Source organism: Anser anser (assembly GCF_964211835.1).
Source record: "Anser anser genome assembly, chromosome: 25".
In the NCBI taxonomy this organism is placed as follows: Eukaryota; Metazoa; Chordata; class Aves; order Anseriformes; family Anatidae; genus Anser; species Anser anser.
Window position 1 is genome coordinate 3,732,598 of NC_139746.1, and position 11,487 is coordinate 3,744,084.

At 61.1% G+C, this 11,487-nt stretch overlaps 1 protein-coding gene across 1 annotated transcript; it reads left to right on the top strand.

The window, feature by feature from the left end:
* Nucleotides 1–407: 407 nt before the first annotated feature.
* On the top strand, nt 408–10,466 carry MAP2K2 (mitogen-activated protein kinase kinase 2). Its single transcript, XM_083811437.1, has 11 exons — nt 408–546; nt 1,628–1,838; nt 3,188–3,334; nt 4,029–4,106; nt 4,583–4,634; nt 4,730–4,854; nt 6,478–6,691; nt 7,525–7,589; nt 8,449–8,510; nt 9,074–9,119; nt 10,025–10,466. The coding sequence occupies exons 1-11, from the start codon at nt 461–463 to the stop codon at nt 10,133–10,135; spliced, it is 1,197 nt and encodes a 398-aa protein (XP_083667563.1). The 5' UTR covers nt 408–460; the 3' UTR covers nt 10,136–10,466.
* Nucleotides 10,467–11,487: the final 1,021 nt, after the last annotated feature.

Sequence of the window (11,487 nt, forward strand, 5' to 3'; positions counted from 1 at the left end):
GGCTGCAGCCTCCGGGTTTGGCATCGCCTCTACAGGAGGCTCGCTGCCTGAACCTCGCTCCTTCGGCCTCGCTCCTTCGGCCTCGCTCCTTGGGCCTCGCTCCTTCGGCCTCGCTCCTTCGGCCTCCCTTCCCCAGCCTCCCTCCCTGAGCCTCCCCCACCCTCGCTCTCGCGAACCTCCCCCCCACGCCCCTCCCCCTGCTCCACCCCGCCCCCTCAAGCCCCGCCCCCTCAAGCCCCGCCCCTTCAGACCCCGCCCAATCAGACCCCGCCCCCTCAAACCACGCCCCCTCAAGGCCCCGCCCCCTCAAACCCCGCCCCCTTCAGACCCCGCCCAATCAGACCCCGCCCCCTCAAACCACGCCCCCTCCAGGCCCCGCCCCCTCAAGCCCCGCCCCCCTCCCCGAGGCCCCGCCCCCGGCCCCGCCCCGCTCGGCCCGCAGGCGCGCCGCGGCCCGGCCATGCCGGCCAAGAGGAAGCCGGTGCTGCCGGCCCTCACCATCACCCCCAGCGCCGCCGAGGGGCCCGGGCCCGCCGGCTCCGCCGAGTGAGTCGGGGCGGGGGGCGGGGGGGGGGCAGGGGCCGTGGCGAGGCCCGCACGGCCTCCGCGAGGCCGGGAACGACCGGGCCCGGGCCGGGGGGGGGAGGCTGGGGGACAGGGGGGAGGCTGGAGGAGGCTGGAGGTTGGGGGGGGAGGCTGGAGGGAGAGGCTGGAGGGAGACTGGAGGAAGGCTGGAGGAGGATAGGGGGGAGGCTGGGGGCTGGAGGCTGGGGGCTGGGGGCTGGGGGCTGGGGACTGGGGGCTGGAGGCTGGGGACTGGGATGGGCCCGGCCTCGGGGGTGTCCCAGTGAGGAAGGGGTCGGGGAGAGGTGGGGCAGGGTAGAGGCTGGCCTCGCCCGCAGCTTGGTTGGGGTAAGGGGGGAGGCTGGGGTAAGGGGGGAGGCTGGGGTAAGGGGGGAGGCTGGGGTAAGGGGGGAGGCTGGGGGGGGTGTAAGGAGAGAGGCTGGGGGGGGTGGGGGGGGAGGCTGGGGGTGTAGGGGGGAGGCTGGGGGCAGCTGAGGCCCGGAGGAGGCTTGGGGGGGGGGGGGGGTGCAGAGCCCCCTGTGCTGGGTCTGGGGGTGGCGGCGGTTGGGGTGAGCCCTTCCAGCCTCCTCCCCCCTGCCTCTGGTGCAGGTTCGGGGGGAGGGCAGCAGATGGCGGGGGGAGGCTGGAGGCCAGGCAGGAGGCCGACGGCAGGTGCCGGGGAGCACAGGCACCGCTTTGTGCCCGGCCGCTGGGGCTGGGGGCGGCGAGGAGGGGTGGGACGGGGCAGGGGGGGCCACCGACGAGTTGTGTCCTTCTCGTGTTTCGCAGCGGAGACCGAGCTTTGGGCCTCTGGCGTCGGGGGGAGGCCGCTGCTGCTGCCCCTCTCGCTGCTGAGCAGCTGCATCAGGGGCTCGGGGCATGGAGGACGGGGGCTTTTCGGTCATTCCTTCCATTTCCCTGAAGCTCCCCCCAAAAAAGTTGTTGGGTCTCTGTTCCCTCTGCCACCGCTGGTCCCCGCGGAGGGAGGAAGGGACAAATCCTCCTCTCCTGGCCCTGCCCTCGCAGCCCCCTGACCGTTGCCCTCCCGTCTCTCTCTCTCCAGGGCCAACCTGGTGGACCTCCAGAAGAAGCTGGAGGAGCTGGAGCTGGACGAGCAGCAGAAGAAGCGCCTGGAAGCCTTCCTCACGCAGAAAGCCAAGGTGGGCGAGCTGAAGGACGATGACTTCGAGCGCATCTCCGAGCTGGGCGCCGGCAACGGCGGCGTGGTCACCAAGGTGCAGCACAAACCCTCCGGGCTCGTCATGGCACGGAAGGTAAGGGGGGAGCAGGACCGGGGTCCAGCCGGGGGGGTCTGCTCCATGCAAAGCCCCCAGGCCAGGCCAGCACCAGTGCCCCGAGCTGGATGGGACCCGTCCGGGAGCTTTGCCGACCCCTGGGTCCTCTCCTGGGAGTCGCAGCGCGCCGCGACGGGTCCCTGGGTCTTGCAACGCCTTGCGAGAAAATGCTGGTTTGTTCTTCTTCCAGTGAAGCTGTTTTTAATGAATTCGGCAAAAAAAAAAAAGGGGTCGAAGCACTAGGATGCGGGTCTTGTGGTGATCGTAGGCAGTGGCTAGCGAGGGCTGGAGGTGGCAGGTGGAGGGGTGGGTGCCTGGTCGTGCCAGACGCGGGTTTGGCACGCACGCGTTCCTCGCTGCCCGCTTAATCTGCAGCTTCCTGAAGCTGTCACAGCAGCAGCTCCTGAAGATCACCTCGTGGGGTGCCTTTCTGCGGTGTCCTGTGGTAGAAAAACAGGAGTTGCTTCACCTATTAGAAAAGGCGAGAATCTTGGCGAACGATCTGCGGGACGCCTTCCCTCAAAGCCTCTGTTCCCCGCCGCTGTGGGGGCGGCTCAGCGGGTCTTAGGAACGAAGCTGTTCTCCCGTGGCTGCCCTGGCAGCCCTGGGTCTTCTGCTGGCGTTCGGTTCGGGAGCGTTAGGCGTGTTCAGGTGGTTTTGGGATCGTTGGGAGCTCCGCGTTCAGAAACAAGGCAAAGCAAGCTGCCGCGCCGGGCAGCACCGCTGCGCGTCCTGCAGTGCCCAGCCCTTGTGGCCCCGCAGGGAGGACTCAAGTCCCAGGGCTCGGGCGTCCTACAGCTTATAGGAACAGCGGCTGCTGCTCCAACCTGCCCTGACACCTCCTAGCCTTCACCGCTTTCCTTCCCTCAGCTCTGTTAGCTGACTGCATGGAGCCCTAGGGATAACACAACTGCTCTTTCACACGCATAAGCTTCATTTTTTTTTTACTTTCTGTGGTTTCCTTGATATCAGAACAGCTCTTACAACACCTACAAAGCTTGTGAAAATGTTCGTATGTGCTGAGTCAGATCTGCATCAAACTTCTGACTTGTCTTTCTACTCCGAATCCTGCGTGATCTCTCGGCGTGTTACATGGGCTGGCAGTTGCTTCAGCTGCTCACAGGCTGCACAGCGCTTTACTTATCCCTTTATCCTTAATTTTAGCTTGCAAACAGTTAATTAATAAAAAAGGCAAAGCAGAGCTTTCCTTGAAGACAGTTTTGTTTCTTTCCAACGCTCGGGACTTGCTTACATGGTTCTTGTAAGGCTTTTATTTGTTGTTTTTTTTTTTGAAGGCACTACATCTTTTTTTTTCCCTTTCTTGGCAGCTGATTCATTTAGAAATCAAACCAGCCATCAGGAATCAGATCATCCGAGAGCTGCAGGTGCTGCACGAGTGTAACTCCCCATATATCGTGGGTTTCTATGGAGCCTTCTACAGCGACGGAGAGATTTCCATCTGCATGGAGCACATGGTGAGTCCACAGCCCTCCTCTGCCCCGTGCTGCTCCCGGCGCCGGGCTCAGCATCGGGTCTCCACGAGCCTGAAATCCTGGGTGGAGTGGGTTTTAGGGTGCTGCCGCTCGGCCCCACGAGCCTGAAATCCCGGGCGGGCTGGGTTGTAGGGCGCTGCCACTCGCTGCTGGCAGCCCTGGTGGCTCCTCGCTCCGGCTGCTCGGCACGCGGCGAGGCCACCGAGCCCTGGTAGGAGCTGCGTGCTCCTGCTCAGGCGTCGAAGCGACCGAAATCGACTTTTTGGAAAGCGGAAGCAGAGGTTTGGGGGTTGGCCAAACGGAAATGTTGTAAACCTGCCGCTCTGCAGAGCGCACTGCGCGTTTTCTCTCCGGCAGAGAAGTGTGGTCGCTCCTCCGAATCGGTGCTGACAGCATCATCTCTGCGCTTACCGCCGAGAGGGAAAGGAAGCGAAAAACTAATAGCAAGAAATAGAGCTGAGAGCGTTAAAATAGCTTTCAGGGAGAAGCTCTGATCGCTGGAGATCTTTGCTGTAGAGGGAGTGTGCTTGGTGCTGACTTGCTGCGGCCGGCTGAGCTGGGATGCTGCGTGCCCGCTCCTATATCGCTTGTTTTCCTGGGCATGCTCGTCTGTGTGGCCAGCAGCTCTGCTTTCCTGCTGGCGTCAGCGCGTTGATGATTTTGTTCTTTATTTTAGGATGGTGGCTCTCTGGATCAAGTGCTGAAAGAAGCCAAAAGAATTCCCGAGGAGATCCTGGGGAAAGTCAGTATAGCGGTGAGTTCCGGGGGCTCTTCGGGCTGCCAAAAATCCTCGCTGGGCACGCGCTGGGGGAAATGTTCGTGCTGCCTTGTGAAGCTTTCTTCATTTCCCTGGGTGCATTTTCCCATCCTGAGCTCAAGCAGGAGGCGGCGGGGTGTGGGCTGGGAGCAGGGAAGCAGATTCCTGAGCGCTCTTTGTGGCTTTGTCCCCTGGCGCCGTGCTGGTCTCTGCTGGGACTGCTTTGGGAGAAGCTTTCTTGAGCAGTAAAGCCACGATTTGTGGTGGCTGTGCCGGGGGTTGTTTTGCTCTTCAGCTGAACCTGGACACCAGCCGCTGCCTGTCCCCATCCACGGTGATCAAACCCGAAACTTTTAGTCACCCCGGGGAGGCTGTCCTCGCGTCGCACCCGCCGTTCGTGCAACTTCTCCTGCCGAAGGGAGAGCACTTCCCCTCCCAGCCCTTATCTCATCCTGTCTTTGGTTTCCTTCTAGGTTCTGAGAGGTTTGGCGTATCTGAGAGAGAAGCACCAAATCATGCACAGAGGTGAGAGGAGGAACCTAAAAATAGCCGCCCGTGGTGGAGGAGCCCCGTGTTTCGCCTCGCGCCGTGTTTACACTCTTCTCTCTCACTGTTGTCAGATGTGAAGCCTTCTAACATCCTGGTTAACTCTCGAGGAGAGATTAAGCTGTGTGATTTCGGGGTCAGTGGTCAGCTCATTGACTCCATGGCAAACTCTTTTGTGGGAACTCGGTCCTACATGTCTGTAAGTTCCTTTCAACTTTCGGGTGGGTTTTTTGCAACTTGGGTTCAGCACAGGTGGGGCTCACTGCTCTGGCAGAACCGGCGGCGTGCCCGAGCCGCTCGCGGTTTTTCTGTGTCCACGCTCACCGGGATCGTGCTCTCTTTGGGCACCGCCACACCACGCGTGCCTCTCACCATCCCACGTGAGGGATCAGGCTGTGGGGTGTGCGGCACCCCGTGGATAGAAGCAAGCACCCTCGGGTCTCTTCGTGGCTTTTGATGCACTTGGCATTGGCTGAGCCGCTCCTTGCTGCACTTCCACCAGCTTGGGGCTGGCGGGATGGAGCTGCCCCTGCAGGGGAAGACATTCACATCCTACAAGTGCTCCCATTACGTTTCAGCAAGTGCTCCTGGGTTCAGAAGTGTCTTTTTGTGTGCAAAGCTCTGAGAAATTAAGTGTGGCGGTGCAGAGGGGACGCTGGTGCTGACGCAGACCCCCTGCCCGTTGGCTGTGCGTGCTTGCTGGCAGAGTGGGCGCAGACCACCCCGGTGCAGGCAGGTTTTGGTGCAGGCAGCGGGAAACCAGAGGCGAGCTGCCCAAGGAGCTGATCGTGCCCCCTTTAAACGGGAGCTGCGATCAGCGTTAGCCCAGCCGCGGGACGGGGCGGTGGTGCAGTGAAGCACAGGTTATGTGCCGCTGCCTGCTGCTTCCCGTCCAGCCTGGCGCGGTGACAGTGCAGCGGGTGGCACCGTGCAGCCTCCTCTGCCTCCTGTGGCTCTGTCCCGTGTCCTCAGCCGTCCCTGATACAACTGCTGCGAGGATGAAATCGCCTCCCGGCTGCCTCTGGTCCCCGGGTCCCGTGGGTTGGATGGCGGAGAGGAGGTGGGTGCCTGCTGCCCACACCGCGTGTGGTTGTGGCTTGGGAGCAAGCAGCAGGTTTCTGTAGGGAAGCTGTCAGTGCTCCTGTGCTGCTCCTGTATTTTGGGAACGGTTATTAAGGCACAGTTATAGTTAGACACTATCTATTTAAAAATGTCCCTTCTGCACTCAGCCCCTGGATCCGCACAGCTGACACAAAGCTGCCAGTAAGGATAGCTTGCACTGATTTTTTTTAATTTTTTTTTTTCTTTGCCACAGTAGGAGCCTTAGACTGCATCTTCTGCTCCTCTTAGTACAGGAAAGAGCAGAAAGTAATTTTTTGGCTAATAAATTGAGGTTTTAGATCTCAGGTCAGTGAGAAGTAGACTCCTACTGCGTGCTCTGGGTCTCTGAGTGTGAGCAGCTGCACGTGCCGCTGGGCTGTAGCTGTTGGTTAGACGCACACAAGCGCTTTGGGTTTGCGCTTGGGACCCCCCCACGCACCTTCCTCTGCAGACTTTGGTGCTTCTGGCAGACTTCGGGAGCCTCGGATGCTGGGAGGCTGATTTATAGATGGGGTGCTTCATGGTTTCATACAAGCTGTCCGTGGTATACGAGGCCCTGTGGGGGAATTAGAGGGCTTGGAAGAGCCCGACCTTTCCCTGAAGGAGCGGAGAGGTGGTCAGGACGTAGACTCTGCTCTATTTAATTTCGTTGCAGTGTTGTCGTTGCTTGCCTTGCTGAAATCCTGCCTCTCAGCCGCGTGCCTGTGCTTTCTCCTTCCAGCCCGAGCGGTTGCAGGGCACCCATTACTCGGTGCAGTCCGACATCTGGAGCATGGGCCTGTCGCTAGTGGAGCTGTCTATCGGAAGGTACCCAATCCCCCCGCCAGACTCCAAGGAACTGGAAGCAATATTTGGCCGTCCTGTGGTGGACGGGGCAGAGGGAGAGCCTCACAGCATCTCGCCGCGGGCCAGGCCCCCAGGACGCCCCGTCAGTGGTAGGGGCTGTCGGATGCATCGGACGCAACACGCAGGCGTGGGGGCAGAGCGGGTGGATTCTGTTGGCGTGGCTGGGTTGGCGAAAGCCCTTCTGGCTGAGGCGGTGGTGGGGAGGCGAAGCGCTTCGAGGGGGGGCTCTCCTCCCTGCCTGCGGAGAGGACAGAGATCTGTGCGTGCTCCAGCAGAATCCACCCCTGCCGCAGAGGTTTGTGGCCCGCAGGGAGAACCCGGGGGGTTTTGGGGAGCCGAGGAGGTGGCTTTCAGGGTGCTGCGGAGCGCCCTGGGGCGGCCCAAAAAAAAAGCCAAGCGTTAAAGAACCATGTGCTGGGGACAGCACGGGTTTGGCAGGGTGACCCCCCAGGGACACAGACCGGGCTGAGGAAATCTGTCACTGCCCGTGTGGCCCCGCAGGCTCTGCCCACGCTGCCGTGAGCTCCCTCTCCAGCTCTTCGGGAGCAGCTTTGCTGGGAGCTCTCAGCAAACAGGCGCGGGTCCTGGTGCAGCCGCGCCGGGGCCGCGTTTGGAGCAGGCTCCGTCTGAGCCACTTGTTTGGAAGCAGAAGGCTCTAGAACGGCTGCCAGCCTGCCAAAGCATATGGTCTGGTGCTCTCCAAATGCTCCAAGCTGGGAGATAAATCTGGGCTAGAGGAGTCTAGAAAGTCTAAATTTCAGAACGTTGTTTTTTTTTCCCTGTTATTTTTAACCATGAGTCGGTTCCCAAGTCGGTGTCCTCTGCGTCTCCCAGCAGCAGTCCCGCAGTGGGGCTGTGCGAATGAAGCCCCTCGCTGTCCGGGCAGCTTCTCACCAGTGTTTCTCTCATCTTACCCACGCAGGCCACGGGATGGACAGCCGGCCTGCCATGGCCATCTTTGAACTGCTGGACTATATAGTTAACGAGGTGGGTGTTGCTTCACTGCCTCTGCCAGGCTGCCCCGAGGCGGTGCCGTGCTCGCCCTGCTAGGTCGGGGTAGGCTCAGAAACCTTTGCTTGGCAGGGCTTTTGTGAGCCCCTTTAGCTGCACCAAAATCCTTTTTTTCGATCCCGTTTCCCGCTTCCTCCTCCTGCCTTCTGGCATCACAAACCCGTCTCTCCTTCCAGAGTAATGTTCTGCAGGTACCCATGAAAGCAGCATCCCTAGAGCAACGAGGGAGGGGAGCTCTGGGGTGTAGTGCCCTGTTCCTTCTGCAATCGGCCATTTCAAACGTGCTCCTCCCTAAATCAGCAGCAGATGAGCGCTCCCGCTGATGCTGAGGTCGCACGCAGACCTTTGTCTTCTTGGATGAAAACATTTGAGGGTGACCCAAAAGCTGACCACAGCTAAAATCCAGGCTGAAATGTCCTACCAGCCTTGTGAGGCAGGGTCTGTCCCACCTGCAAGTCAGTGAGTCTGGGGGAAAAAGCAGCGGAGAGGAGTTGGCACCTAATTAGCTCTTCTGGAACGGCTTCGTCTGCAATAGGTGTTGACAGAGCTGGGGTTTGCAAGGTTGGATCCAGAACTGGGATGCTGCAATTCCGGTCTCCCGGCCCTGGCAGTAATTCAGGAGGGGGTCTGTCCCCCCCCCCATGCTGGGGCAGCGCTTTGCTGCCAGCCCTGCAGCAGGAGGGAGCAGCTCCCCGGCCCTAAGGGGCAGCTTGGAGAACGATGCCTTCAGAGCACAGCTTCTTATTTTATGGCTCATTTAAGACTAGGTGACACTGTGGTTTTTTGACCCATTAATGCGCAGTGATGCAGAAAACCCTTTTCCTTCTCTGTGCAGCCACCTCCCAAGCTACCGAATGGAGTTTTCACGCAAGATTTCCAGGCGTTTGTAAATAAATGGTAAGGATTGCTGCTTGTCACTGAACGCGGAGGCCTGTACCTGCTCGCGGGCAGCTCAGCAGGCTGCCTCCACCCGAAACGTTCAGCATAAGGCAGCATTGTCCGTGTGCTGCCGGGAACCTTTCCCTGCTCTGGCTTGGCTGCAGTGCATTGTGCTGGGAGCTCCTGCCTTGGGAAGGGCTGGAATAAAAGCAGCGTGCGCGTGGTTACGCTTTGCAGTACGGTGTACCTCCTAAATACAGCTGTGAGACCCCCTGACGCTGGAGGTGCTGCCCTGGTCCCATTATAGCAGAGACTGGACGTTACCAAATCACTGATCCCTGCAAACCATTAGGTCCTCGTGTGCAGGGTGCAGTCCAGAAGGGATGGATATTGCATCTCTCCTAGAACCTGGGGTGCTGGGGACGTTTTCTGAGCTGTTTCCATGCTGCTGGTCTCCTGGGGAAGGCAGAGAGGAAGCCAAGTGGTTTTCGTTGGAGCTGGAAACGTCTCCAGGCAGCTGAGCACCTTCTTACACGAAGTATCTCAGGGCTGGTTTTGCTCTCTTCTTCTTCTCATTTCAGCTTAATTAAGAATCCAGCAGAACGGGCAGATTTGAAGATGCTGATGGTAAGTGGGGAAGAGCAATTTTCTTGCTGCAGTGGGTGGCACCAGATCTGCAAGCCGCTGTGCCCCATCCCATCCCTCGCTGCCTCCCTTGCTCAAAAGGCTGGAAACTCCCCCGGCTGAGCCTGGGAGCCAAATCGAGCCCCGGTGAGGGAGTGACTCACTCGCCTTTGAATCAAAGGCAGCGATGTTATCAGCCCGTGGAGCCTGCTGCCCCTCCCCAGCGGAGCCCAGGATGGGAACCCGATGGCTCCAGCACCGCCCCGTGTCTGCCAAGGTGCCTGGGACCAACCTTTGCCTCCCGAGCGAGGCGGAAGAGCCCACTTTGTCCCCGTGAACGGCAGCTTTTCCTCCCTCGGCGTGGTGCTGAGCTGCAGCTGGCTGCCCCTCCACGCGCCCCTTGCAGAGGCGGTGGCCGTGTCCTTGTGTCCCCGCTCCGTGCCCTCCTCCGTGCTCTGCCTCCGCTCCTCCCTGCCCTGGGGCCGTTGGCCTTGGGGGGAGTAGGATTTAGCTCTCCAGGACCAGGGTGAGCACCCAGAGCCACGGCTCGGAGCCCGCACCAGGCTCTGCCCACCTTCCGTAGCGCTTTTTAGGTTCACTCCGGGGGTGCAGCTTCGTTCGTTTAACTCTTCTGTGCCTCCTCTGCCCAGCTGCTGGATGCGCCCGTTTTAAAAACACAGCCACGGGGCTGCAAGTAGCAAAAAATCTTGAAACTGCCCACCAAATCTGCTGTCCTGGCAGGAGAGCAGCCCAACCCTCCAGCCCCACGGCACGGACCCCGCTGGGTCGGGGCTTTGAGGAGGGGCTGGGGATGGGTCTCGGTGTCCTGCCCGCGCCCGTCGCGGTGGGGAACGCACGGCCGTGCCTCCACGAGGCGCCTTGCTAACCCCGCGCCGCTTCCCTTGCAGAATCACACCTTCATCAAGCGCTCCGAGGTGGAGGAGGTGGATTTCGCCGGCTGGCTCTGCAAAACGCTGAGGTTGAACCAGCCCAGCACGCCCACCCGCGCTGCCATGTGACGGCCGAGCCGACCGCCTGGTGTCAGTACATCTGCCTCTGTCACCATTTCCTGTCCTTCAGTAAATGACAGAACCGCCCTTCTTCCTTCTCCCCGGCCCCTTCTCGCCTCGCGTCCCACCGGCAAAGCACCGTCCCTCCGACATGGCCATCGGCTGCCCCCCGCCCCGAGCAAACATGGGCTTGGTTTCTGTTGGCCTGGGGGCGTCCTGGGCTTCTGCTCCGGCTCTGGAGCTCCTGACACTGGGGAAACGTGGTGCTGCTTGTGTTAATTTTTCTCTTTTTTTTGGAAACATGTTCACTTGGGTTAAAAAAGAAAAAAAAAATCAAAAATCGTGTGTGCACGCTCGCGTGTGTGTGTGAGGCGGGTGGGGGGGGGGGGCTGCGGGGCGGGTGCTTCGCCTGCTCCTGGGGCTTCTTGGGTGGGCTGCGGGGGGTGGGAAGGGGAAATGGGCGCTGCAGGGGAGGGAGAAGCCCCTCGGAGGGGCGCCCAGCCCCGGGGCCGTGCCTCCGAGCAGCGGATGTGGCGGGTGCTGTGCCACGAGGCTGCGGCGGTGTTCGGAGAGCAGCGTGGTGCCGGGCTGCCCCTGGGCCCGGCGGGCGGAGGGGAGGAGAGGCTCGTGCCTGGGTTTTGTCGTTGTTCGTTCGGTTGAGTTCTTCAATGGTTGTTTTGAGGCCTGTGCTGGTCGTGTGCTGGGCGTTTGGTGGGTTGTACTGGTACGATGGGCGCAGCTCCCAGCCCGTGAGGGGTGGGAAATGGAGTCGCCCGGTGAGGGCCGCGTGGCTCCCTCAGGCCCTGCACCACAGGGAGACCTCACGGCCTCCTCCTGCTGTTCTCAGCCTCTTCTAGAGCGAGGTGCTGGGGCAGGGTCTGTCCCGGAGCCCACCCTGCCCTGGTGCCTCGGGCAGAGCCGCCCTGGGGCCAGGAGGGTGAAACTCGGAGCCGCAGCCTTCCCCCTCCGCGTGTCCCTCACCTTGCCCCAGCCATCACGGCTTGGGCACGGCCCGGGGGCCAGGCTGGGTCTCTCCAGGTGGGCTGAATCCCCCCCTGCTTCATCCCCCAGGGCTTTGGGGTTTTCCAAGGATCTCGCTGAACCCTCCAGAGCCACCACGGAGCGGGGCCGGACCCGTCCCCTCGGGGCTGGCAGCGTCCCGTGGCGCTGTCCCCTTCCTGGGTTTGTCCCGCAGCCAGATAATTTGGATTTATCGGTTTGTTTTTCCTCTCCGGAGCCTGCCAAGTGATCCTGGTGGATGCTTCTCTCGCGGGGCAGATCTGGTGCTCGCTCTCCTACGGCAGGGTCATCGAAGCTCTGCACAAACCGGTGCTGCCGTGGGGCAGCCGCGGGGGGGCTTG

What these genes read in the sequence shown, in the direction of transcription:
- MAP2K2 (XM_083811437.1), top strand. Translation starts at nt 461, where the DNA reads ATGCCGGCCAAGAGGAAGCCGGTGCTGCCGGCCCTCACCATCACCCCC. An exon ending in GGCTCGTCATGGCACGGAAG is followed by an intron (nt 1,839 to 3,187) that starts GTAAGGGGGGAG and finishes CTTTCTTGGCAG; the next exon opens with CTGATTCATTTAGAAATCAA. An exon ending in GCACCAAATCATGCACAGAG is followed by an intron (nt 4,635 to 4,729) that starts GTGAGAGGAGGA and finishes CACTGTTGTCAG; the next exon opens with ATGTGAAGCCTTCTAACATC.